The sequence below is a fragment of the Myotis yumanensis genome, unplaced genomic scaffold (assembly GCF_028538775.1).
Source record: "Myotis yumanensis isolate MYYU_CA2020_CCGP unplaced genomic scaffold, mMyoYum1.0.hap1 SCAF_12, whole genome shotgun sequence".
Lineage (NCBI taxonomy): Eukaryota > Metazoa > Chordata > Mammalia > Chiroptera > Vespertilionidae > Myotis > Myotis yumanensis.
Window position 1 is genome coordinate 9,223,700 of NW_027223763.1, and position 27,769 is coordinate 9,251,468.

The window sequence follows — 27,769 nt, forward strand, 5'->3', positions numbered from 1 at the left end:
CCTGGAAGTCGTCCCTGTCCGCGAGGGCTGCCCTTCCGGTTCCGTTGGGTCCCCCTTTGGCTCGGGTTCCCTGCCCCTCCCCCATTCCGGAGCCCCGAGGGGCCGGAGCTCCTGGTGGTGCCGGATACGGACCGTGGCCTTCCCCTGGGTCTGTAAGTGCGGAGGCGGCCACAGAACCGGGCAGGGGTACGGGGTCTCTCAGGATGGAGCCCCTTGGGGCCCTCGATGGGCCAGGACGTGATGGGGGCCGAGGGGCTGGCCTAGGCCCGGGGGGACTTAAGGAGCCCTTGGCCCAGCCCACGCTGCGCCCCGCCCCTTTCCCTTCCCTCCTCCGGAGTTTTTAAGGATGCTCCCGGGACCTCCTCCTGCGACCCCGGCCGAGGTCCCAGCAGTCGGCTCGGACGCCTGACTCTGGTTTCTTGTAGGAAGAGCCAGAGCGGAGGCTTTGGCAAGGCCTTGGTGCCAGCCCGCGGGAAGCACTATGAGGTTATCCTTCTGCCGGGGTTTCCTGCGCATCAGCTTCTGGCTGCAGCACCTTTTCTATGACTGGCGCTGTGCCAGGCACTGGGGATTCGTAAGATACCGTTCCCGTTTTTATAGTCAAGTTTGGGAGCCAGATATAAACAAATAAGTGCTCCTACAATCGAGTATGTATGAGTCATACATGTGTGAACTGCTCAAGGGGCAGCTGCTGGGAAGGCTGAAGAGAGAAAGTGACTTCTGAATTATACTTCTTGAACATCAGGTGAAGCGCTTTTCAGGCAGAAGAAACAGTTGCAATGCTTTGAAAGGATGACTGAGCATAACTTGTGTGGGAAGAGGAGGAAACTGGGGGGTGGAAGTGGGGGGGGCGTCCTTGTGTGTAGATAAGATGTGAGATTGGGAAAGTAGACCAAGGTCCAGATAGTGAAAGATTCAATCCTAAAGGAGGTGGATAGTCTTCAGAATTTTAAGGAGGAGAATGATACAAAGTTGCACTATAGAAAGCCATATTATTCTGGAGGTCAGTCTATAGAATAGAAATTTCTATAGACTGATTCAGAACTCTGTAGCTAAAATCTAATTATACTTATTGGAGGTTTGTGTGTGTGTGTGTTTTAAGGAGTAATGACATCAGCTTAGTAAGCAGTATTGAAGTCCTGAAATCGAGTTATGAAGGTATTTCTGGAAAGCAAGCAAGTGTGCTATAGTGAATGGTGTGAAGACTCCCTAATAAATTGGCTTTTGAGGGTGGAAGAGGTACCCAAGCTGATTCCCAGGTTTTAGGCTTTTGGTATTTGAAGAACATTGATGCCATTGTCAGCAATAAAGCCATAAGCTTAGTGTAGATTACAAATTTATTTTTTTGATATGTTGCATTAAAGGTCTAATGGAACTTTCCAGTGTATAGTTGAAGTGCAAATCTGCAGCTTAGCCTAAATATTGTGGCTAGAGGTAAAGGTTTGAGTCATCTGCATAGAGGTGGAAGCTATGGGAATAGTTGCCAACAGGAAGATATTATTGATATTGAAGGGAATAATTTGGGGAATGGTTGCATTATGAAATAATAGTTGGTGTAGCAGCAGAAGCAGACTTAGGGGATAAAGCATAAGAATATAAAGTTCTTACAACCAAAAAGACCCAGAAATCAAGAAAAGAGAATATTGAGAAGGAAGCCACTGGAACAATTCATGCAGAGCATTTGGGGAATGAGGGGGAAAAAAGATTGAATTTTTTGTATTAAGAAATCATTAGTGATCCTTCAAAAAGCAATTTTAGCAGAGTGATGAGGTGATGATATATGAAATAATGGAGTTCTCAACTGGTTGTTAAATGAGAATGAGAAAAGGCCACATATGAAGGCTTTCCCAGAGAAAATTTACAGGCTTTATTTGTTTATTTACCTAAGGAATGCTTATAGAGCTCATTCCAGGTATTGTTCTAAGCTTTTTGTTTTTTAAATGAACTTAATCTTTAAATTTAATTTACTTTAAAATGAATTTAATTTCCCATAACAACTCTATGAAGTAATATTACTATTTGACATTGGGTATATGGAAGCACAGAAGTGGTTAAATAACTTGCCCAAGGTCACACAGCTATTAAGTGGTTGAGCAGGGTTTTGATCCTAGGAAATATGGCTCCAGAATCCATGGTTTTATACTACTAAAGTAAGCAGTGACTAAATATGGGAGTCAAAGGACTGGGGAAATTTTAAGCAAAGGTAAGCTCATTGGTAAAAAATGGAGAGGCTTGGAAAGTGATCCAGATTGAGAAGAAGGTAAGTAACAGTTTTATATTTGTTATGTATTTCTTTTTTATTTATTTCCTCCTGTCTTAGATCTTCTTTCAGTCTGTGCCATTTTAGGTCCATTTCTTTCAGAATTAGGTCAATTTATATCACACTTTCATCTATCACTTACTATCTATAATCTAGTCTCCTCTTCAACTTCAGACTCATATCCAACTAGCTCAGTGGTCGGCAAACTCATTAGTCAACAGAGCCAAATATCAACAGTACAACGACTGAAATTTCTTTTGAGAGCCAAATTTTTTAAACTTAAACTATATAGGTAGGTACATTGTTATTAACTTAATTAGGGTACTCCTAAGGCTTAGGAAGAGCCACACTCAAGGGGCCAAAGAGCCGCATGTGGTTCGCGAGCCGCAGTTTGCCGACCACTGAACTAGCTAATGGATCTTCCCCTTGATGCCATGCCGGCTCCTCTGACTAAACAGTTTAAGACCAGACCCATGATCATCCCCTCCAGTATTTCCTAGCTTATTGAATGGCACTCTTAAAGACATCCAGTCACTCTAGCCAAATATCTTGGTGTCATCTTGACCTTTCCTTTCTTGTTCATCCCCTTGGTCACCAAGTTCATCAGTTGATTGTTTGGAAAAACTTTCAATTCTGTTTCTTCTCTCCATCCATACTATTACTGTCTCTGTTCAGTCCTCATCATTTCTATCTTGATCTGCTTGAGTAATAGCATACTAACAGGTTTCTTTGCCTCCACATCTACTTTTCTTAGAGCCATTCTCCATAAATTCTTATTTTTGACTAATTAACTTTTAAGATAATGCAATAGTTTAGACATCATGTATTTCAAGCAATACAGTAATAGCCTAAGGCAAGTATTTTGAGTACTTTCAACTGGCATTAAGTTTGGTTAAGGTTGGCCTTGAGGGTGAGGATTTAGGAATTTTTAAAATAGGAAATGTAATAAAACATTGAGAAACCAGACAGACTTTCTGAGGAAGTAAGCCTTGGAAAAAACAAAACACAGAAAAAAATCAAGGACTAAGTTGTGAAGGTTATATGTACTGTTATACTTTTGTGCATACTTGCAAAAGACTGGTGGAAAACTGAGGCCAGTAGTTAAGTAACTTACCTACTTCTATACAACAGTTTTAAAAGAATGAACTAGGTCTATAATTATTCATCATATATAGGTTCAAAAACAATAAATGAGAAAAGAAAGTTGCAAACAATATGTATAGTTTATGTCTAATAACATAATTTTATATTTTCTGTGGATAGGCATACAGAAGTGTTTTTAAAATGAGGAAGGGGTCCTAGCCAGGTAGCTTAGTTGGTTAGAGCGTCATGGAACGCCAAGGTTGTGGGTTCCATCTCTGGTCAGGTCAGGGCACATAGAACAATCAACCAATGAACACATAAATAAGTGGAACAACAAGTCTCTCCCTCCCTTCCTCTCTTTAAAATAAACCAAATAAAAAAGTTAAATGGGGAGAGGGAGAGTCATTAAAGACCAAACTTAGAACAAGCTGAGTACTGAGTGAAAGGTAGTTGGGAAAGGGGACTTTGGCTTTATCTATAATGTTCAAAATTTTTCCAGAAATGATGTCTTTCTGTATATGTTATGTAGAATAATAAGGGGGAAAACACACAAAAGTGTGAAAACTTGGAGAATGTAGTGTTCTGACAGTTACCCAAAAGAAGAAAAGGATTGAGGTTTATAGAGAGAAAGGCTGTAGTATATTACAACATCTTTAAAAAATGGCATATGATGTTAGTGAGATAAAGAAAGATTTCCAAATAGTTGTGAGTGCTAAGTTGAAATATAAAGACAGTTTTATGAGGTAGATGAGGAAACAGACTGACATACAGCTTGGGAGATTATTGTTCAGATAGAAAAGTTTTCCTTATCAGTAATTATTAGAGGCATTTTGACATAAGAAACCTGGGTATTTTCTCACTGCTCAGAGCATACCAGTGAACGTTGTCTAACCTGGAATACGTATTCACTGATCCTTTTTGGTTACACGTTTGAACAAAGGGAAATTTTCAAACCAGTTGACACATTTGTTACATGGACATAATTATGGAAAAATTATGTAAATATAAACAAAGAGAAAGTGATCTTAAGTGAGAATTACATTGATATTTGAGAAATAGGTCATTCAAAACTTGCTAATGGAAACGGCGGATTCGGATTTAATTGAAGTAATCTAAGCAACAGATGATTAGGACCAGAACTATGGCAATAATAAGAGAGAGAGAGAGAGAGAGAGAGAGAGAGAGAGAGTGCGCGAGCGCCCAGCTGGTGTTGCTCAGTGGTTGAACATCAACCTATAAACCACCAGGAGATCATGGTTCGATTCCCGGTCAAGTCTGATGCCCAGGTTGTGGGCTCCATCCCCAGTTGGGGGTGGCTAGGAGGCAGCTAATTAATGATTCTCTCTCATCATTTATGTATCTCACTCTCCCTTCCTATCTGAAATCAATAAAAATATATTTTAAAAAAGAATAGAGAGAATTTTGAAATCATTCTGAGGAAAGAATCAACAGGATGTGGTGACCAATTCTACCTGCTCAGTTACTTCTTCCAGTTACTAGAAGCTCTGCCATAATCTAGAATTATATGAGTGGTTTTTATGAAAAGTATGAATAATTACTAAAATGTTAACTACAGTTGGGGACTCTGTAAACCCAATATATTTGTAATTTTTATTCTCTGTTTTATTTGCAAATTGAATTGTTTCAGTCTAAAAAGATAAATACACAAAAGATGGAAAAATAACAGTTAAAATAGGTGAGAAAGCAAGATAAAACAAGGGTAAGGGTATAAAATGCAATCAGGGATAAGACTAATACATAAATCTCTATTAATATTAAGGTCCTCTAGAATTGACACAGATTTGACTTTAAGTTGTACTTTTTGTTTTTAAACATAAGCCTTTTATTGAAGTAAATACACAAAAGCATATAAATCATAAGCATCCAGCTGAATGGATATGAGGAGGGAAATTTGAACAGTCCCACAGTTAACATTATCCCTATAAAACTTCAGCTAGCCTAGTTGTTGGACACATTTTGGCATCACGAAGCTTGGGCACAAGTTCCACTCTAATATTTAACACTTTCTACCTCTCTTAAGTTGAGGAAGTTATTTATGTTCTCCAAGCTTGAGTTTCCTCATATGTAAAGTGGGGGAAATAATAATACCTACCTTACAGGGATTTTGAGGATTAAATGGGTCGATATTGGTAAAGCACTTAGCCAATACCTGGTACATAGCAAGGTTTCTGTAAAATTAGCAAGGTTTCAGTAAAGATTAACTACCATTCCTTTCATTCTTAATTCTTAAATAAAATTAAGCCAGTTTATAAGAAACACAATTATTTCCTTTCATTTTGTCATTTTTAAAACGTTAAAAAAAGGCTTTTTTAAAATTTAGTTTTATATTATCAAAAGTATTTTGGAAATAAACCCTCATAAGAAATTTTCCCCAGGGCACTCAATAATAATTTCATAGGGAACACAGCAGAATAATAAGAGTTTATTCTGCTGTGTTTTGTTGAATGATCTGTGTAAAAAGTAGCAATTGCTCTTTGCCCTCAAATAATTAACAATCTATTGGAAAGAGAAACTAGTGACAGGAAACAATTAAGGGATAAACTGTGGCCTGGAAATAAGAGTTTATCAAAGGGAAACACATATTATTGAAAACTTCTTAAACAGAATAAAATGTCTTTTTTATTCAATGCGAGCACTTTCCTGAATACCTCTTTGGCTGTTCCTCCTGGTAAGTTTATTGAGACTGATGGATAGGAGTAAGTAAAGGGAACTTCCAGCTCCTCATCTTTGGAGCTCCAAGGAACAATGAAGTATTGTGAGTCCTGTCACACTACAGATGGAAGCCGTTAATGCTCATTTTGGGGTGTGAGTGGGAAAATACTGACCAGAGGGTAGATTAAGGACAAGCTAAACTCTAAAAATGAATACCCCTTTTGTTTGGTTACTTGAAACAATAGCCATTTTTAAAATTCTGTTTTTCAATTGGGACATTCACTCTTTCCAGAATGAATATATTAAGCTACTGTATTTGCTAACACTGACCAGTGATAATACAGTTTTGCTGTTTCTTTACTGATAGGTTTTCTGTATCTTCTAGATTTATTCCTTTTTATCTGATATTCACCATATTTTCTCTGATGCAACATTTGCTTCTTTACATCTTATTTTTGTCAATATACCTGTACCATACCAGTTCTCCCTCCTAAATATCACCTTTCTTTCAATGACAATTTCATTTAGCTGAACTTGTACGCTTAGAGTTTAGACCAGCCGTGGGCAAACTACGGCCCGCGGGCCGGATCCGGCCCGTTTGAAATGAATAAAACTAAAAAATAAAAGACCATACCCTTTTATGTAATGATGTTTACTTTGAATTTATATTAGTTCACACAAACACTCCATCCATGCTTTTGTTCCGGCCCTCCGGTCCAGTTTAAGAACCCATTGTGGCCCTCAAGTCAAAAAGTTTGCCCACCCCTGGTTTAGACCCTTTACAAATTCCTTTTTTTTCATTCTCTGTATCCAGTAAATTACCAAGTTCTATGAAATATCTTTTGTTGTTTTCCTTTGCTCTGTATTCCCATTTTCATTCCTTCCTAAGCTCCATGGCCTCAGACCTGTAATGCTTCTGCAGATGCTGAGCTGGTCTTCCTAACAGCAATTCTTCCTTCTTACCACTGCCAAACAAATCCTGTAGTTTTAACAAACACAAACTGAGCACTGCTGTGTGTTTAGTACAGTATTAGGTGGCAGGAGAAGACACCAGTTTGAACAGAGGAGGGTTTGACCAGTATTGTGGCTGCAATAAGTATAATTTGAAGCGAAAGGAAAAAGTGGTTGGCTTTAGAAGATGGATATTCCCAACATTAGCCTGTTGAATAGGATGGAGAGGTTTCTGTTTAATGCCATGAAGCTTGCAGTTTGGAGGGGAAGGAACAAGTATTTAACAAATGATTTTTAGTGTTATGATAGAAGTACCAAGCAATGGGTTCCGTAGAGAAAACTGTTAGTCTAAAGCAGCGGTTCTCAACCTGGGGGTCGAACGACCCTTTCACAGGGGTCGCCTAAGACCATCGGAAAACACATATAATTACATATTGTTTTGTGATTAATCACTATGCTTTAATTATGTTCAGTTTGTAACAATGAAAATACATCCTGCATATCGTATATTTACATTACAATTCATAACAGTAGCAAAATTAGTTATGAAGTAGCAACGAAAATAATTTTATGGTTGGGGTCACCACAACATGAGGAACTATATTAAAGGGTCGCGGCATTAGGAAGGTTGAGAACCATTGGTCTAAAGGGTCAGGGAAGGGCCTCTCAGAGGAAATAAAGTCAGAATTGGCTAGGAGCAGTGTTCTAGACTAAAGAAATAACTGTGCTAAGGCTTGGAGTCAGTAGAATGCCATCATGCACCAGGCACTGAGCAATATAAGACTTAAACCCTAACCGGTTTGGCTCAGTGGATAGAGCGTCAGCCTGCGGACTGAAGGGTCCCAGGTTCGATTCCGGTCAAGGGCATGTACCTTGGTTGCGGGCACATCCCCAGTAGGGGGTGTGCAGGAGGCAGCTGATCGATGTTTCTCTCTCATTGATGTTTCTAACTATCCCTCTCCCTTCCTCTCTGTAAAAAAATAAAAAATAAATCAATAAAATATATTTTTTTAAAAAGACTTAGACTCTGCCTTCAGGAGCTGGTGTTCTATGAACCTTTGCAGGTCAGTGTTATAGAAGGTAAAATTATAAAGATTGGGCTTTAGGATCCAGATGTGGCCAAGAGCAGCTGGTTGTCTTATAATGCTCAACTACAGAGTTGATGAATGCTCAAAATTCAAGGTGAATTTCTTGATGGACTGAAATTATAGAGCTATTTCCCAAGGTATAGCTGATATTCTACTGATCTCACTGGAGACTGGTATATAGGCAGAGAATGCCAGTTTATTATTTTTACAATGGCTGATGGCATAGCTAATTCATCCTTCCTTTTAGAGATACACACAGGAAGCCAAGTTACCAGAAAATTATTTGGAGAGTATGGAATCAGAATATGGGGACTTCTTCCATATTTATTTTTTCTATAAAGGGACAAATATGCAGAGAATTTTGGCAAAGACACCTTCTCCATAGTTGAATGTGTTATGCCAATGTTTATCTTAATTATTATTAAGAGGTTAGTCTTTATCCACAAGACAATGGGCAATCACAGGACTTTAGGTAGGGGTTGAATATAATCAGATTTGTATTTTCTAAAGATTTCATGTGGTGATGTAGGAGTTGGATTAAAAGGAATAGAACCAGGAAGCCAAGGAACATGTGTGAGTCTGTTCCAGTTGTCCAGTTGATGAATAATGATGTATAAAGTTGGGCAAAGAAGAAAGACCAGAATCTAGTAAAAATTAATTATATATTTACTCTTACTCTGATTCTCACCAAGTGGTTTATGTTTTTTCTATATCAAATATTTTATTTGCTTTCTATATCAAGAAATGTTTCTCAAGAGAGAATTAGATTTGTCCAATGCACAGGATATACATTATCCCTTTAGGTCTGTAACTTTCATTTTATTGTAGAAATACTTGTATGAATAAATACACATCCTTTTAAATAGAAGACGGTTTACCCAGGAATGGGGCAAGCAATGTCATTGCAGTTCTTTAAAATACAAAGCAAAAGATCAGTGTTTTGTCTTTGAAGAAGTAGGTTCACAGTGTCATGCAAAAGAAAATAGTTATGTCATTATTACTTGTTGGGATGTTTTAGTTTCTTTTTGAAACCTGAAAGGATTCTCATTTGTGAAGAAAAAAAATGCTCATGGAGTAACTCAAGTACTGTTCCTGTATCTTTAAAAGTTGAATGAATGCCAAGCTATTTATACTGATACAAGTCCACTCCTTAGGTGCAGTTGACACTTGATGTTGACAAGGAGTAATTTTCAACAGCCTTTGAAAGCTGTTATACTGTTTCCTCTTTCATGGCAAATTTCATTTGGATACATACCAACAGATATGATAACACAAATTTGGTTTTGGAAAGAAAATTCAGGTTTCTTCATTGTTTGAATTTTCTTAAATTCATCCTTTTTACATTTCTGTTCTTTAGGTCTGCCAAAATGTCTGAAAGATCAGATCTCCTTCACTTCAAGTTTGAAAATTATGGAGATTCAATGTTACAAAAAATGAACAAATTAAGAGAAGAGAATAAATTTTGTGATGTTACAGTTCTCATAGATGATATTGAGGTACAGGGGCATAAAATTGTGTTTGCTGCAGGTTCCCCCTTCTTAAGAGACCAGTTTTTACTGAATGATTCCAGAGAGGTGAAAATCTCCATATTGCAGAGTTCCGAAGTGGGGAGACAATTGCTCTTATCCTGTTATAGTGGTGTGCTGGAATTCCCTGAGATGGAACTGGTAAATTACTTGACTGCTGCGAGTTTTCTTCAGATGAGCCACATTGTAGAACGGTGCACACAGGCCTTGTGGAAGTTTATAAAGCCAAAACAACCACTGGATAGTAAAGAGGGATGTGAACCGCAGAGTGCTTCTCCCCAGTCAAAAGAACAGCAGGGAGATGCCAGAGGCTCCCCAAAGCAGGACTCACCTTGTATTCATCCATCTGAAGACAGTATGGATATGGAGGACAGTGATATTCAGATTGTTAAGGTAGAATCTATTGGGGATGTATCAGAGGTTAGAAGTAAAAAAGATCAGAACCAGTTTATTTCTTCTGAACCCACTGCTTTACATTCATCAGAGCCCCAGCACTCCCTGATAAATTCAACTGTGGAAAACAGAGTAAGTGAAATAGAACAAAACCATCTCCACAATTATGCCCTCTCTTACACAGGCAGTGATAACATCGTCTTGGCCTCAAAAGATGTCTTTGGGCCTAATATTCGAGGTGTAGACAAAGGCCTACAGTGGCATCATCAATGCCCAAAGTGTACCAGGGTGTTCCGTCACCTGGAGAACTACGCCAACCATTTAAAAATGCACAAACTCTTTATGTGTCTACTCTGCGGCAAGACTTTTACTCAGAAAGGCAACCTTCATCGACACATGCGTGTGCATGCCGGCATTAAACCTTTCCAGTGTAAGATCTGTGGGAAAACCTTTTCTCAGAAGTGTTCCTTACAGGATCATCTTAACCTTCACAGTGGAGATAAGCCCCATAAGTGTAACTATTGTGACATGGTTTTTGCACATAAGCCAGTTTTGAGGAAACACCTTAAACAGCTGCATGGCAAAAACAGCTTTGATAATGCCAATGAGAGAAATGTGCAAGACCTCACAGTGGATTTTGATTCTTTTGCATGTACCACAGTTACAGACTCTAAAGGGTGTCAGCCACAGCCTGATGCAACACAGGTCCTGGATGCAGGTAAACTGGCCCAAGCTGTCTTGAACCTAAGAAATGATAGTACTTGTGTGAACTGAGTAGGGGCTTTATGCTCAAAACTAGAAGTGACTGAAAACGTGGCAATAGTCTTGAGTGTTTTTAGAAGCGATTTTGCTAGCTTGACTTCTCCAAAGCCTCTGTGCAGGTTGTAGAATGAATCAAAGTACTAACAGACCAGGCAACTTACCACTTGGAGTGGTCTTGCCTTCCTTTTGCCCTCTCCCATTTTCTGTTTTGAATTATCTTGTGATGCCTGTCTTCCTTTCCCAAGGACTATTCCATTTGTCTACCTAACATTGACTTATGTTTTAGACTGACACATTTTAGGCTTTTCACTGGACACATTCGGAAGGCACCAAGTTAATAACATCACCTGCAATCCACTAATGGATGCTATGCTAAGAGAAGTGAATAATATTTTTCTTTGGCAGAAAATAGGCTAAGATATAAAGTGATATTGCTATTGGCCTGAATATGTGATAGAACTTCTGGTTGCCTACTTATAATTCATCTATGAATGAATGACTCCCTACCATTTGTACTTTTCTTGGAACTGGCTATAAAGAAGTATTTTAAGTTGTTCAGCACTCTTTTCAACAGCATTATGGCCCCCAACTTTATGTCACTGAATTGCTCACATAGACCAGAGTACAATCTTTCCGGCAACACCTGCAGGCATAGTTAGGTATCACCATGAGGAGCATAATCAACAAAGAATAGAAGTACATTTGTACAACAATTTAACGTGAGACGTCTTCCTCAAAAGAAGCCAAACGCTTATTCATGTGTAACTTATTTGTTGATGCTTTTTAAGTCAAGATGCTCCAAGTGTACTTAAAATGTGCTAAAGTATAATAGTCTCTCTAAAAAGAAGCTATTTAGGAGTCAGTCTTTGGACTCTGCTTTAGAGGTTAGCTATCAGAGAGGTGTTTAGCCATCAGAAAGGTGTTTGGGCTTCAGAGTTTTGTTCAGTGTATTCTAAGAGTCTCTGAATTCTCATTTTCTCATGTACCTTAATTTCTAAAATGGATGAAAAAAATGGGTCGTGGAATGAGCAACCAGGCTTTTGCATTCAGATATTCCTATAGCCCCACCTTGCTATGTTTGATAGATCGCTAATACAAAGTTGATCTTCCAAGTATGGTAAAACAGAACAACTGTGTGTTGTAGTTCAGAAATAAAATTTTGAGTCTTATTAGTTTCTGACCCATGAGTTAGACATAGGTAATAGAAGTGTTAGAGTCCTTAGAGAGTCTTAAGAGATAATTTACTCCACCTCTCTTTTTTTTTTTTTTTTAAGTTGGGGTATTAATAGCCCAAAGAGGTGGCCTGGCCAAGGTTGGCCAAATAAGATAAGTGACTAAATATGAGCTAATGTCTCCTCATTTTTTCTCGCTACCCCTTGGCTTAAAAAGATCTAGTACATAATCAAGAATACATTAGCAAAAAGCTCACCTTTGTGAATCCCTATTGGCTTTCTAAGACAGCCTGGATTTTGCAAACAAAATATCACAGAAGGATATATTTTTGTTATTTTTTAGTTAGAATAAATATTACATTCTTCCCAAGCAAGTGACTGATTTTCTGGGTATTAGGGAGGGAAAGGACAAATAAGAATAAATGTGAGAAGGATCTAAATGTGAAACTGATTTTGTCTGGAAACAGTATTTATTTAATTTCCATCAGGATTTTGTTCTCATGTTTGAGCTATGAGAGTGCATATACCGATAAACCAAAAATTAGGTTTAACTTGAGTAGTCAGTTAATTCTTAAAGTTGTTATAATTTGATACATTTACATGTGAATCTGACTTGAGGTATTATTTCTACCTTTTGTTAAAAGATTTAAAATGAGAATAAAATTGAGTGATAAGACTAATAGGTATCTTATGCCTAAGGTCACTCATTATATGGTCTAATGATGCTGCCAAGCATTCCAGTTTTTATATGACCCAGACAGAGTACCAGTTCTCTGCAACAGTGTGACATTACCATGTTAACCAACAAGTCACTATTTCCTTTGAACATCATTTTGGCATGGAAATTTCATGTTGGTGTGCTTCCTTTGTTTATATTCATGTCCTGTTTTTGTTACTGGTTTGAAGACTAACAGTCATGGGTTCAAAATAGATTGCTCTCTTTGGTTGGAGACTGTTGCTGGGTTCATCTAGTCATTCAAGAAGCATTTATTGAGCACCTACTGTTGCCAGGCACTATGCTAAATGATGAGGATATGAAGGTAAGATTGCAATGATCCCTGCTCTCACAGATCTTACAGTTTCGTGTAGTCTTAGGGAGCTAAGATAGCAATTTGATTTTAAACTAAGAGTAATAAAGGAAACTGCCTTGCTTTTTTTGATCACTTAAAGTCAGCATCTAGATGGTTTTGTTTCTGTAAAGCTATAGTTCTCACCTTTTGTACTGCAAACCTCTTGGCTGGGGCGGTGTTCTGTTTCTGTGAGACATTTTCTTAATTTTGGTGGGATTTTACTTTTCTCCTCCTTTGTTTATACATGTTTCTTAGATTGTATTGCAAAGTGGGCAAATTATTGATATCAAGTAAGTTTTATAGAGGAAGATTTTTAAAAACCTTAGTTATTCAGCATTTGTATTTTATGGATCCCCAGGAAAACTAAAAAGGGGAGAACACTCTTTACCATAGTTGGTTTAAAAAAGATACTGTATCACAGTTATTTATTTATTATTTAATTTTAAAGACAAACTCCAAACCGAAGCAGCTCTGAGGTAAATCAGATGTGGTTTTAATTTGTTTTAGTTTCTTTTTTAGAATATCTGTAAGTGGAAGGTGACCAGTGTCACTACTTTTAAATATTGTCCTAAAAAAACAACCTAGAACATTTTATTTCAGCTGGTGAATAGCTGTTTTAAACCTGTTGTATGTTAGACATACTATGAACTACCTCTTCACTTATTATGGGGAAGTTTCCTTAATAAAAGTGTGACAATTAAAGCTCTGGTGTGAGTAGTTTATTTTTTCTCCCCCTCCTTTCCTTTTCAATTGCTTGAACTTGAATACAGGAATACTTCCTTCATTCCTATTCTTTAAAACACATATTAATAAAATATGCTGAGCTTGGCTTCAGAACCAAATATGAGTTAACCAGAAATTGTTTCTAGGGTCAGTTACTTAAACGAGAGCCTGTTGACTAAGGGGTAAAGCAACTGCTTTTAAGAGCTGGTTCAGAAATTCCTTCATTTGGCAAATACTTGGATGCCTACTGAGTGCTAGTCTTGGGGAATGTAAAGATCGGTAAGGCACTGCCCCAAGTACCTCTGCTTAGATGGGATGCAGATTTCAATACTGAAATGATAATTGCAATAATGAAGGCAGCCAAATGGGTTGGCTTGACAGGCTCCCAACTAAGAGCCAGCGAATTCAGGGCCGTTCCTGGTGGCTTTAAGGATGATGGGATTTTGAATGGTAAGTGGGAGGAGGGATTGGGCATATGGGAGGAAACAGTAGATGAGAGGCTTGGTTTTGCCCAAAAACGTGGGGCGGGGCGGGGGGTGAAGGTGAGAAGGAAGCGATAAAGGAAGAGAGAACCAGAGGTTGGGGCCAGATCCTGATGGGGCATTAGCTAGGCAATCTCGGATACTGATACCCATGGCAGTCTCCTCTCCTTCCTCTGTCACCTTTTAAATTGCAGGTGGCCCAGTAAAAGGAGAGGACCTGGCCATAATAATCCGCGAGGGCTTCCCTGTGGTCCCGGCGCAGGGTACTCTGATGGACGCACTGCACCGCAACTTCACAAGCCTCCTGCGGTTCGGAGGTTGGGGAGAACTCAGAAGGGGAATTGGCTCCCGTACTGATCAGGGACAGGAGAAATGGGATTTGCCGGCACTGGGCGTCTTTCTGTCATTCCGCAGGGGTGGGGGAGTGAGGAAGGGAGGCTGTCTCAGAATGTCCTTCCGGTATGCTCAGCCCGCCCCCTGCGGGGTCAAGGTGGTTGACACCGGATGTATTTCCTTCCAGACTAAGTCCGCCTTCCGGTCCGGGTCCTTTGCTGCGGAAACGTCGGTTCTGGTTTTCCGAGTGGGTGAGTGAGCGCCAGGGAGACGCGACGGGTGGGGAAGCCCCACGAGGAGGAGGAGGAGGAGGAGGGCAGCTGGGTGCTAACCGGCGGTGGCTGGGTTGGTCCTGCAACCGCCTGGTCGACAGGGCCTTGGTCCTGTTGGGCTTGGCTCAGGAAGACCTGTGGCAAGCTGGCGGCTCTTCCCGGCCACTGGGGACCCAGGTTCAATTCCGCAGACGTTTCCTAAGCTCTTCCTGCTCTGTGCCGGTCCCGGCGTTCGCTGCAGGAACTCGGCTGAACGAGGCGCTGTTTCGTGATGCTCTGGGAGCAACCGACTCTTAAGGGGGAGACAGGAGGAGTCTAGGAAGCCTTACTTAATTTAGGCCTTAAAGGAGCTAAATCGCTAGCTGGAAAAAGTAACGGGAGCGTAACATGTGCAAAGGTGCATTCGGGGGTCTTCTTGCCTGGGCAATGGTGAAAATCTGAATATCAAAGAAACTTCCATGAAAAAGAGTAGAGAAAAGATAAAGCTATAAAGGTACTTAAGGCCAAATCATGAGTGAGCTTTTATTTGCTAAGAAGGTTAGGCTGTCCCGTAGGTAGAGGACAGCTGGAGAGAGGGGGGGAAAAGAAAAGTTTTGAAAGATGTCAATTTGCCCTAGCCAGTTTTGCTCAGTGGATGGCGCGTTGCCCTGCGGACTGAAGGGTCCCAGGTTCAATTCTGGTCGAGGGCACATGCCCGGGTTGCAAGCTTGATCCCCAGTAGGGGGCACGCAGGAGGCATCCAATCGATGATTCTTCTCACTGATGTTTCTATCTTTCTTTCCCTCTCCCTTCCTTTCTGAAATCAATAAAAATATATTTTTTTAAAAAATAAATAAAAGATGTCAATTTTGGTGGCACCCAGTAGGGTAGTTTGGAATATAAGAGACTGGTATCAAGGAGAACTTTTGGAAGACATGGCAGTGGTCCAGGTGAACAGAATAAAGACCTGCAGTAGTGATGGGGAGTCTAAAGTTTGGAGATTACATTAAGGTTTCTAATTTGGGAAATTTACAGCCATTTAATAATAGCATTAACTATACAAGGCACATAAATTTAGCCAAGGAGAAAAATATAGAATCTGTTAACTGCAATATAATATAAATGCTGTAACAAAAATATGAAAAATGTGCTACGAGATCAGAGAGAAATGCATCTTAATTTTTCTGGATTTTAAGGTTAAATTTTCTGGAATTTATTCTTAGCACCCAGATTAAAATTTGAGTGAGTATTCTTTTACCCAATTCAGGTTTGGGACTTTAAAATTTTGTTTGTTTTTACTAGCACAGTGTAGGAAAGCATTCTTTATCCTTACAGCAATGTTTGTATTATATTTTGCTTAGATTTTGACCATGGCTGCGGAGTCTGATGTTCTGCACTTCCAGTTTGAACAGCAAGGAGATGCAGTCTTGCAGAAAATGAATCTCTTGAGACAGCAGAATTTATTTTGTGATGTATCAATTTATATTAATGACACCGAGTTCCAGGGGCACAAGGTGATATTAGCTGCTTGCTCCACTTTCATGAGAGATCAGTTTTTACTCACACAGTCAAAACATGTCAGAATTACCATCTTGCAGAGTGCAGAAGTTGGCAGAAAATTGTTGCTCTCTTGCTATACTGGAGCACTTGAAGTGAAAAGGAAAGAGCTTTTGAAATACTTGACTGCTGCTAGTTACCTTCAGATGGTTCACATTGTGGAAAAGTGTACAGAAGCTTTGTCAGGATACCTGGAAATTGACCTTTCTATGAAAAACAACAATCAACATACCGACCTGTGTCAGTCCTCTAACCCAGATGTTAAAAATGAGGAAGAAATTACAGATAAAGACTGTGAGATCATCGAAATTTCAGAAGATAGTCCTGTAAACATAGATTTCCACGTTAAAGAAGAGGAAAGCAATGTGTTGCAGTCTACAGTAGAGAGCTTGACTTCAGAGAGACAGGAAATGAAGTCACCAGAGTTGTCTTCAGTTGATATAGGTTTTAAAGACAATGAAATTTGTATCCTCCGTGTGGAATCTATAAATACCGATGGTGTAGAAAATGGTCAGTTTTCACAGCCTTGTACCTCGTCAAAAGCAAGCATGTATTTCTCTGAAACACAGCATTCACTGATCAATTCTACGGTTGAGAGCAGAGTGGCAGAAGTTCCTGGGAATCAAGATCAGGGCTCATTTTGTGGGAATACTGAAGGAAGTCATGGAACAGCAAATGAGATTCAGAACCTGGAAGATATTTATTCACTGAGGCACCAGTGCCCCAGGTGTCCACGAGGATTTCTTCATGTTGAAAATTATCTGCGCCACCTTAAGATGCATAAACTGTTCTTGTGCTTACAGTGTGGGAAAACATTTACACAGAAGAAAAATCTCAACCGGCACATTCGAGGGCACATGGGCATACGGCCCTTCCAGTGTACCGTGTGCTTGAAGACATTTACCGCTAAAAGCACGTTGCAGGACCACTTGAACATACATAGTGGGGATCGGCCATACAAATGCCAGTGTTGTGACATGGATTTCAAGCACAAATCTGCCCTGAAAAAGCATGTGACCTCTGTGCATGGCCGGAGCAGTGGTGAAAAAAATACCTATTCGTGATCTCAAAAAACAAAATCTATTATAAGTACAATCACACCTTGCTATGGAACCTATGTTAGGCAAGTCTTTCTATAGAAATGCAACATTTGTAATATTGTTTTCCTCCTCATCTTTGGATCTTATTTTTGGTCTGCCTATACATTATTCTTTCTGAACTTATACTAAGAGTTCCAAAGTGTGGGAGACATGATAAAGCTGATGGAATGCTATCTCACATCTTGTGTTATATAAGTCCCAGTTGTATACCTAGAGAAATACTGTTCTTCTCTTAAATATTATTGATTCTAATGACAGTGGATCCACCAGAATTTCCATATTCAGATTTTGAGTATCTATGTAGTTGATGGAAGTGTAAAATAACCTAGCCATGTAATAACTAATGAGTTAAGATAATGGAAAGATAAAATTTAAAACACCCTCTTACCCATTATTAGTCACTTTAAAATCAGATAGGACTAATAAATTTTTAACCTACAGCTTTTGGATTGCAAACTAAACACCAAGGTACCTGTTGTTATAAAATGTAAAAGAACATAATTCATATTCACTTGGGAATAGCAGAATTTCCTTATACCTTTCTTAAAACTATTTCCATGGTTTGTTAGTATACATATTTTATAAATTATTCATTAGGCCCAAATGTCTTGATTTTATTTAATGCAGTGGCATCTAATAATTTTATGGCTAGTAAAAACATACCATTGGCTTGAAGCTCTAAAAAATTACTTTTAGAAATCCCAACTTAACCAAAGGTATTTGTTACACCTTTTTTGTTGTTGTTGTTAAATATATTTTTATTGATTTCAGAGAAGAATGGAGAGGGAGAGAGAGAAAAACACCAATGATGAAAGAGTCATCGATCAGCTGCCTCCTGCACATCCCATACTGGGCATCAAGCCTGCAACCCAGGCATGTGCCCTGGCTGGAAATCGAACCATGACCTCCTGGTTCATAGGTCAACACTCAACCACTGAACTATGTCGGCTGGCTACCCTTTTATCTTCTAGTTAACATAGTAAAGTTGACCTTTGTCAATTTTGTATCTAGGTAATAGGAATGGTATGCTCAAAACACTTGTAGCAGACATCTCTGAGGTCATCAGACAGAGGAACACTTTCCATATCTAGCTCCTTCTCATTGCTCGTTTCCTTTCTTGAACAGTATCCCCTCTGCTAAATGATTTGTTTTTGGTATACAGTTTCATGAATCTTTTTTTTAAAATACATTTTATTGATTTTTTACAGAGAGGAAGGATAGAGAGTTAGAAACATTCATGAGAAACATCGATCAGCTGCCTCCTGCACACCCCCAACTGGGGATGTGCCCGCAACCAAGGTACATGCCCTTGACCGGAACCGAACCTGGGACTCCTCAGTCCACAGGCCGACGCTCTAGCCACTGACCCAAACTGGTCAGGGCCAGTTTCATGAATCTTAACACATGTATAGATTTATGCAACCACCTCGGTAATCAAAATACAGAACATTCTATCACCACCGCTAAACTCCTTTATGCTACCCTTTTGTAGGCAGTTCCTCCTAACTCTAAACCCTGCCAATAGTTCTTCATCAGTATATCTTGCCTTTTCTGGAATGTCATAAATGGAATCAGCATGAGCTCTTTTGAGATGCTTCTTTCACCTAGCATCATGCCCTTTGAGATTCATCCATTTTGTATGTCAGTAGTCCATTCCCTTTTCTTTCTGAATTGTCATACATATTAATTTTCTTGTTATCACTAGATAAACACTTTAAAGATGGAAATCTATTAGTGTTCTCTTAATTATTAATAGTCATTAACATTAATGCAATTTTTATTTACTATATGTTGACAAAAAGCTTAACTATCTTTAGAGTTTTATGCTATATTTCCAGAAATGTGCCAAAAGCAAAACCATGACCATATGGTTATTTTACTTACAGTAATATTTCAGATTGTGTTATGAGCCATTGCTCTCCAATAGCCTTGTCTACATTTAACACAAAACTTTGTTGTCATAACACAGATTAAAATATATTGCAGGGCAAGTCATATCTTCTAAAAGACAGGAGCCACTTTTAGTAAAGAAGCCTGACTGGATGCGTCTTACTTTCAAGATGTTCTATTCCTCTTCTACTCACCTCAGCTTTATGTAGCATTTCTGCTATATCTAATATCAGTTGAAGCCCTTCCATATTTTAATATGTAATATACTTTGTACCATTTATAAGAATTTTGTGATGAATCACATGTTGATTGTTATAAATGTTAATTATCCTTTTTGTGATACTTGTGAAAAATATATTTTCTATAGAATGTTAACTCTGAGAGAGACTTTAAAGAATCTAGCTCTCATATTTGATAAGAAAGCCAACTTCATGACCCCTCAGGTCACCATTTAGTATTATTGGACAGGTCACCTCTTCTTGAGCTTCTCTTAAATTTATATGCAAAATAATAACTTTGATCTTGATCATTTATAGATCATTTCCAAGTCTAAAATGCTGTGATTTTATATTTAAATCTTCCATTGTTCCTAAGAACAGAGAAGAGGGGAAAGCAAAAGAGAGTTTGGTGTCTTTTTGCACTATTTGCTCACTCCATTGGAGACAGAATTTTTCTAAAGCAAATAGTGTTTTTCTCCCACTGGAGAACATGATAGTGCAGTGCTTAATCTTCTTTCCCATTTGATCTATGATTGGCCATTTGTAGACATTTTTCTATCAGAAATAGTTTGTGTTTGAAATACTTATTTTTGCTTTTTATGGTAAAATTTAGTTGGGGAGGGATGAAGATGGGTGAACAAATAGTAAACTTTTTTGCTGTTGTTTTTTTACGAATTGCCTATCTTTGATGTTAAAAAAGAATTACGGTTGAACTATGTTTAAGTTTTATGTGTGCCTTGTAAGATTCTTGTGAAATTTTTTGTAAGCACTTTGAGATTTTTTGCGTGTGGGGAAGGGGTGTTTTGTGAAAGTGATGGTTATTTATTTATTTATTCCTGTTCATTTAGCACAGAGTGATCTCAAAACATTTCTAGGTGAATGTCTGTTTGCATGATGTGCTTAAACAATTTCAGGAAAATGATATCTTTTTTAAAATGCAGGCATGACAAAGTTAAGTGTTGAATTTATTCATTTAAACATTCACTTTTAGTTGTTTGTTTTTCTATATGATGGGGAAAATGCAAAATGTTTGTCTTAAGCCTCTTCATTTACTGCATTTTTGAATAAAAGATCTTGGAAAGGTAGTTGTTACTTTGGTGTAAGAGAAAATCCTTTCTTTTTTTCCTTGGATGTAACTATCATATATGTTTACATAAGAAATAATAAACTGGAGATGGGAATGGAGAGCTTTGTGTTTTGTGTACATCTATGAATTTTGAAGAAGGAAACTGTTTCTCCTGGCTAATCATTCATTCAACAAATATTTACGGAGTGCTTACAATATCTAGAAGTTAAGTATACCAACAAAAATCCCTGCTCTCTCCCTGGCTGGTTTGGCTCAGTGGATAGAGCGTCTGCCTGGGGACCCAAGGGTCCCAGGTTCGATTCCGGTCAAGGGCATGTACCTTGGTTGCGGGCACATACCCAGTGGGGAGTGTGCAGGAGGCAGCTGATCCATGTTTCTCTCTCATCGATGTTTCTAACTATCCCTCTCTCTTCCCCTCTGTAAAAAATCAATAAAATATATTTTTAAAAAATCCCTGCTCTCATGAAACTTAAATTCTAGTGAAGGGAGACAAAATTTGTGAACAAAATTAATGTATGTCAGATTTTGGAAATGGAGAAAATAAAGCAGGGAGTGCTAGGGAAGGGAAATTCTGATTGTAATTTTAAATATAGTGAGTGGTCAGGCCGCCTTTGAAAAATCTTATCAGATCATGTACAACTATCCAGTAAAATGGAAAGCGTACACACACACACCCATCACTATCTAGTTGAATGGAAAACAACCAAATGAACCATTGTTGGGAACCTCTAGGATTGGCATATATTTCATAAATAGAAGAGTATGAAAAGGATAAGATTTATGGGAGAATAGTCTTTGGTGTGACCATTGAATTTTTAAAAATTGGTACTTTTTTGGTCTTCCAGGCAGTGATAACCATATTTATTGTTAAGTTCATTATAGTTTATAAACTTTTTCCATATGTCTTCTAATTCATGGTGGGTTTGCTTCCATAGAGTCTTTTGTTGGATATCTGGTTTCATATTGGAAAGTGCCTTGAGCTTAATTGCAACTCATAGCCATTTTCTTAATCTGAGTTTTTCAGTTTCTCATCAGGAACAGAATACATAGTATCTGCCTTTTAGGATTATTTTGATGAGTAAATGAAATATAAATGAAAGTAAAAATGAAAATTTTATTAACACAGGACCTAGCACATAGTAAGTTGTCCATAAATATTAATTCCAAGCCTATTTCTTCCGAGATAAAAACAGAATAATTTATACCTTGCAGTTTACTGTGAAAAATCCTGCAACAAATATTTATGAAGTTATTAGTGCCAAAATTTGTGCTTTGAATTTTGATGCCTGCCAGCTTCTGAGAAACTCAATTTTCTCGTTAATAAAGAGGTGTGCGTTATTGCCTGCCAAACAAATGCTCTCTTTTTCTTTCATTTTTTAAATCAGGGAGATCGGTTGGCACCTAGAGGGATTGAGGGATGGGGGCAGCATCTGATTGTGGGAGAGTGATAAGATTATAATACAAATGTATCAGATTAAGTTAAATGAATATCACGATTTTCACGAATATCATGAGGGCAGTCAGACACTGGCTCAAACCAATGTCCAAGAGGCTGGCTCTAGGAGCAGATGAATGTGCTGGGAGTTTCCCATAAACCCCTTCGGCTTGCCTAGGCATCCTAACAGCACCTCCCACCGTATTCCAGTTTTCCCATGTCACGTGATGAGGGTGCTTCGGCTCCAGCAGAGGGAAGCTAATGCGCGGTCCAGGTGGCTGGAGCTACTACGCTTTCCTTCCACCGCCCCTACTCCCGGTTTTGCGTGATCTCGCGTGATGTGGGGAGTATCTTCTCGCGAGAGTTAGGTCTGGATCCCTCCAGGTCCGCCTCCATGGTGAAGAGGCGGTGGTGGAGGAGGAGGTGGAGGGAGGAGGAGGAGGCCCCGTCGCGGCCTTCGCCGCCGCCAACGGGGCTGTCCCTGTAGCTCCCGATGGAGTTTGAGGTCGTGAAGCCGCCGCCGAGCTCTGCCCCGGCGAGACGAGGCGCCTCTGTCGCCGAGCCGCGCCGCCGCGGGGCTCCCGGGAGCGGCCCTTAGCGACCCCGCCCGGGCCCCCACAGGTAGGGCGGGGGCGGGCACGATGCAGCTCGGGCCCCAGTGCGGGTCCCTGGTCCCCGGCGATCGATCGGGCGGGAGACCTATGTTAGCCCGAGGCCTGTGCCCTGTCGTTGTCGGTGCACGGAGGGTTGGGAACTGAGGGCCGCACCTGACACCCCAACCGGGAGTCCGGAGATCAAGGAGGCCCCCGGCCTTGGTCGGGCTCTTTCAATGCCGAGGCCTGGCGCAAATGGCCACCTCCCTTCGCCTCCTGCGGAGGGGCCGCCTCTGACCCCTAAGCAATCCACCCGAGCAAAGGCCAGGCTCCCCTTCCCTTTCCACCCCAGTTAGTAAGAGGGGCGTTGGAGGAGGTTCTCGAAACCAAGTACCCTCCTAGCTTTTCGGCTTTCCGCCCTGGGGCGTCCCCAGATCCTAACGCAGGGATGGTGGCGGCGGTCTGAGTAGTAAGCGGGGACCCTGGACAGACAATGCCCTGGGAGGACTCACCCTCCCGGGAGGGAGAAGGCCGGCCCGGAGGGGTCGCCCAGTGCATGTGACGGGGCGCCGGCATGACACGGAGCCAGGGAATTCTGCTGCGGCTTGCTTCTTCCCCTCTTGCATTTTTCTTTCTTGGGGAAGCCTCTTAAGGGGAGACTCTTCCACCATCTTAGAAGAATGGTAGAAAGCATCTTTGTTTCTCAGATGCAGAGCTACTTTTCTGTGTCCGTAGCTTTCGGAAAGGAGATGAGGGTAGCTGTCATTTACCTCTTTCGAGTCACAATAGAGTTGCAAGATACCAGTAGGTAGAACCTTGACACCAAGAGTCTCAAGTAATCACTGACATAAAGTAGAGCTAATCTCGTGCTTCCCTGCCGGTTTTATTTATTTATTTTTTTATAACCACCTACGTTCCCTTTTCATTCCTACTCTCCGTGTACCCAGGTCCTCTCTCTTTAATCCCTATTTTCCCACCCGCTGCGATTAGGACTTTGTATCCCAAATAAAGTGCTTAAGGGATCCTTTCCATTTTTGTGTTAGTCAAACTTTTAAGTTCCAGTAGGAACTTTGGGTTAACCTGAGAAAGCCAATGTTGCTGTACTAAACGGCTATAATTTCCCAAAGGCAAAGAAACAAATGTTTTAGTTAGCCTGTGGAGCCTTTTTATAGTTAAATATACAAGTTTAGTTAAGGCTTCTTGAAACATTAAGAAGAGTTCTCCCATCGTTACCTTCTTTTATCTGCCTAAAGAGCTACACCACTGTTCTAACACAACATCCCTTGTCTGTTTACTTCCACATTCAGTTCTTGAAGAAAGAGACCATTTTTTTTTTCCAACATTGCCATTTTTGTCGGAGATTCTTGTTTTAAGAGTTGTGGAGTTTGGAAATTTGCTAGAAAAAAAACAATGTTAAACATATATTCCAAAAGCAGATGTTGTAATGCAAACTGGCTCCTATTCTTTGAGCATTTAATTGCTGTCGTGTTGATTAGTGAATCCTTTGAGTTACCCCTGATCTGTTATTACTGTTGTGTTAACCTGACATGCAAGAATACTTTTATGTCCTTTGTTTATATGTTTTCATTAATTCACTTTCTTCTTTTGTAATTTGCTGTCTTTTAGTTTGAAAAAAGTTAACAAAAATTCTTTTGGGAGGGAAAGTATTTTTCTTTACACAGAATTTTATATTCAAAAAATAGAACTTCTGTATTGTATGTAATATCTAAGAATGCTAAGTAAACTTACAACAAGGTTTTATCATGATAAGTACTTGCATATTGTTTTGGACTGAGTTGAAGTTTCACTTTCTACTAATGTGAAAAAGGAAGCATGTGGTCAAATAAAGCTAGCTGAAAATTAAGAATAATGTTTTGCACCCAGTCTTATAACTATTGTAAGTTATATCTTTAATAATCCTCAGGATTTTCTAGTTTTATGAAAACCTTCTTAAGTTTAGGTGTGACTTTCACCTCAAATTCTCAATAAAATTTACTTTTGAGTATTATTTTTAATTTTAAGGAGAATCGCATTGTCCAATACGAGCTAGTAGTCTCATGTAGTAGTTGAGCACTTGAAATATGGCAGGTATGAATTGAGATGTGCTGAAAGTGTAAAATGCACACAAGATTTTGAAAACTTAGTACAACAACAAAAAAAAGAATTCAAAATATCTCACTAATTTTTACATTGATTACATGTTAAAATGGTACCTTGTATAAATTAGGTTAAAGAAAAGATATTAAAATTAAATTTACCTGTTTTTTCCTTTTTTAATATGACTGCTAGAAAATTTTAAATTACTTGTGGCTTGCATTATTTCTATTGGACAGTGCTGTTCTAGAGGATCTCTTCCAATAAATAAATTACCTGAATTAAAAGACACATGAAAACCAAAAATTTCAAGTCTAATCATCACTAAAGAAGCAAAACTTTATTGCTTATATTAATTAAAATAAAGAATTATATCATTACTGTTCTTTTGGAAGACACTGAAAGTTAAAAACCTCATACTTAATAAAAAACCAAGTTCAACCCCATAGTGAGCTGAAGTAAAACTTGAGTCAAAAGTCTTTCCTAACTTATACTAAAGTTACATAGCAGTCTTCAAAATGGTAATTCTGTTCCTTTTGCTCCAATCCTTTTGATCTGTTTGAATGCTTAGTTTTAGTTGGTTTTGTTTGTTTTGTAGGTTAAGGTCTAAATTGTACTTAGGATGCTTTAAATACTACTTTTAAGTCCAAAAGTAATTATTTTAAAGGTTTTAAATACTGTTAAATGTCCATTTCAGTAGCTTAAATTCTTCACATGGGTAAACTAGAATGAAAACAATGAGTGTTTTAATTAACAGACCTGAGCCCTAATTTTACACCTTTATAAAATAATGTATATATTTATACAATAGTGAAAGAGGCATAAACATTATTCTGGCATTTTAAAATCAGATATCATAGTCATAAACTAGCTGCACAATATCATGGCAGTCTGTTATGAGAAAATGAAAGTACTTAGCTGGTATGCAGTTTGCTTTTAAAGCAGTTTATAATTTGCATCATATGAGACTTATAGTCTTAAAAATTACTTGAGTAAAAATGTGTTTAAGGTCCCACCTTTAATGTTTCTCACTCCTATGCTTTATCGTTTTACTCATCTTCAATTTTAGTAACTAATAACTAAAGTTAGTTAAATACAAAAAAGTTAATTAGAATGTTTTTCTTAAGTAGTCCCTTTGCATATCTAGAGTTGTGAGCTTTTTAATCCATTTTACCTCAATTTCAGATATTTTGGTAGCATTTTTAGAATGAATACATCAATATTAACTATAAATGTTATTAGTAATTTAGGTTTCCATAGATTCAAATAAGTTACTATGAAATGTATTAATATAAATCTAGAAATTTTGCACATTAATATATTTTCTTAGCTTGCCATTGTTAAATTATAAAGACAATAGGCTATCACTTTTTATAATTATAAAAATATATTCTAGGTAAATGTTTACAAAGTGCCTTTTTTAAATAAATGAAAGGCCTATTTTATCATTATTAATTAAATGTTTTAGTGAACAACATGAACTCTGTTTTGGTAAATTTTTATTTTGTATTTATATTTATTGAGGAATCTAGAATTTATTGATAATGGTACTGAAGAAAAACATTTTTTAAAAATCAAACCATTCCTTATATATTAAATAAGGAAAATTTAGTTCATAATTTTCCTATTAGAAAGTTAGAATCTGACACACAGCAGAAGGAAAATTTGCAGTTACTGTAAAAATTTTGGCACAATCTGTCTTTTAAAGGTATAAATTAAATTACTAGAAATTAAATTAATAATATTAAAGCATCTGGTGTTTGTAGACCTAGAAATATATATATAGAATATTATAACATACAACTATCAAGTATATTCTGGAATAGTTTGAAACACTTTAAAGCTAATAGGTGAAAATATGAAAGATATAATTTTTATGTTCAAACAATGCTTCCCCCCCCACACACACGCACATGCACACGCACACGCACACGCACACGCACACACTAACTTTAAAGCATTTGGGGATGATCTTGGAAAACTATAAGGAAAGCGTATTTTGCTACTAGTTTTATATTACTCAGTGGCCTTTGATACACTGACCCCCTGATTTATGGGAAAAAAAATTGATGCAGTGTCTTGTTTTGATAAATAATTTATCAGTTCAAGTTATTAACTAAATTAGGGCTCTCAATCGTAGATTTAAGATAAAATTTATTCTTCCTCAGAGGCCTTTTCCTTGTATAATTCTGCAGTCTGGTAAGCTGAACATTAAAAATGTTATATAGCCGAAACCGGTTTGGCTCAGTGGATAGAGCGTCGGCCTGCGGACTGAAAGGTCCCGGGTTCGATTCCGGTCAAGGGCATGTACCTGGGTTGTGGGCACATCCCCAGTAGGAGATGTGCAGGAGGCAGCTAATCGATGTTTCTCTCTCATCGATGTTTCTAACTCTCTATCTCTCTCCCTTCCTCTCTGTAAAAAATCAATAAAATATATTTTTTTTAAAAAATGTTATATAGTTTCAAGGAGTGATGTATTCACCTACTTAGTGCTCATCCCTAAAGTTGAAAGCCAACTGACTGGTTTTAAGATTGATGGCATTAATAGGTGTGGCAATGTATATTAGGTACATTCCATTAGAGTTATTTGAGGAGAAGTTTGTATAGGGAGCTTTTTACATAGCAAGCCCTATCATTTATTTTTACAAGATATTTTTAAAACCTTAAGTTTTTGTGAACATAAAAGCACAATAAAGGCTAATAAAATTCATTTGGATGTGATGATATTGGAGAATGAGTTATAGACCTTTCTGTTCTAAATCTGACTTCATTTTTAAACATCTAATTTCTGTGGAACTAAAATATTTGGGCTGATAAACATTTTTATGAAATAAACCATTGGCTGTTTAATTGCCCTAAATACCTAGATTTCTTGTTCACCAAAGAGCCTTTGTCAGACTTATATAAGTTTAGTATTAGAAGATACAGAAAATTTGTGAACTGTAGAATGTTCAAGTTAGGAATCTAAAGATTTTAATTAGACGACAGCATAGTTTTGATACTAAATACTTTATTTTACTAAAAATTA

General features: G+C 38.3%; 3 protein-coding genes across 8 annotated transcripts in view; all 3 read left to right on the forward strand.

Moving 5' to 3' along the window:
- Positions 1 to 98: 98 nt before the first annotated feature.
- On the forward strand, positions 99 to 13,665 carry ZBTB26 (zinc finger and BTB domain containing 26). 2 transcript variants are annotated; one of them, XM_070430726.1, is made up of 2 exons: positions 99 to 152; positions 9,413 to 13,665. In XM_070430726.1, exon 2 carries the CDS (start codon positions 9,423 to 9,425, stop codon positions 10,746 to 10,748), a length of 1,326 nt encoding a protein of 441 aa, XP_070286827.1. In that variant the 5' UTR covers positions 99 to 152; positions 9,413 to 9,422; the 3' UTR covers positions 10,749 to 13,665. The 2 variants fall into 2 exon arrangements, with proteins under 2 accessions (XP_070286827.1, XP_070286829.1); XM_070430728.1 differs by lacking the exon at positions 99 to 152 and adding an exon at positions 580 to 745.
- On the forward strand, positions 102 to 20,719 carry ZBTB6 (zinc finger and BTB domain containing 6). Of its 2 annotated transcripts, XM_070430729.1 has the most exons (3): positions 102 to 152; positions 14,704 to 14,767; positions 16,129 to 20,719. In XM_070430729.1, the coding sequence occupies exon 3, from the start codon at positions 16,138 to 16,140 to the stop codon at positions 17,386 to 17,388; it is 1,251 nt and encodes a 416-aa protein (XP_070286830.1). In that variant the 5' UTR covers positions 102 to 152; positions 14,704 to 14,767; positions 16,129 to 16,137; the 3' UTR covers positions 17,389 to 20,719. The 2 variants fall into 2 exon arrangements, with proteins under 2 accessions (XP_070286830.1, XP_070286831.1); XM_070430730.1 differs by lacking the exons at positions 102 to 152; positions 14,704 to 14,767 and adding an exon at positions 14,914 to 15,281.
- Positions 20,720 to 22,472: 1,753 nt separating this feature from the next.
- Positions 22,473 to 27,769, forward strand: part of RC3H2 (ring finger and CCCH-type domains 2) — a 41,349-nt gene continuing 36,052 nt past the window's right edge. For all 4 annotated transcript variants that reach the window (XM_070430731.1, XM_070430732.1, XM_070430733.1 and 1 more), the window contains exon 1: positions 22,473 to 22,675. The gene's annotated coding sequence lies outside the window, so the exon portion shown is untranslated. The remainder of the gene's footprint in view (positions 22,676 to 27,769) is intronic.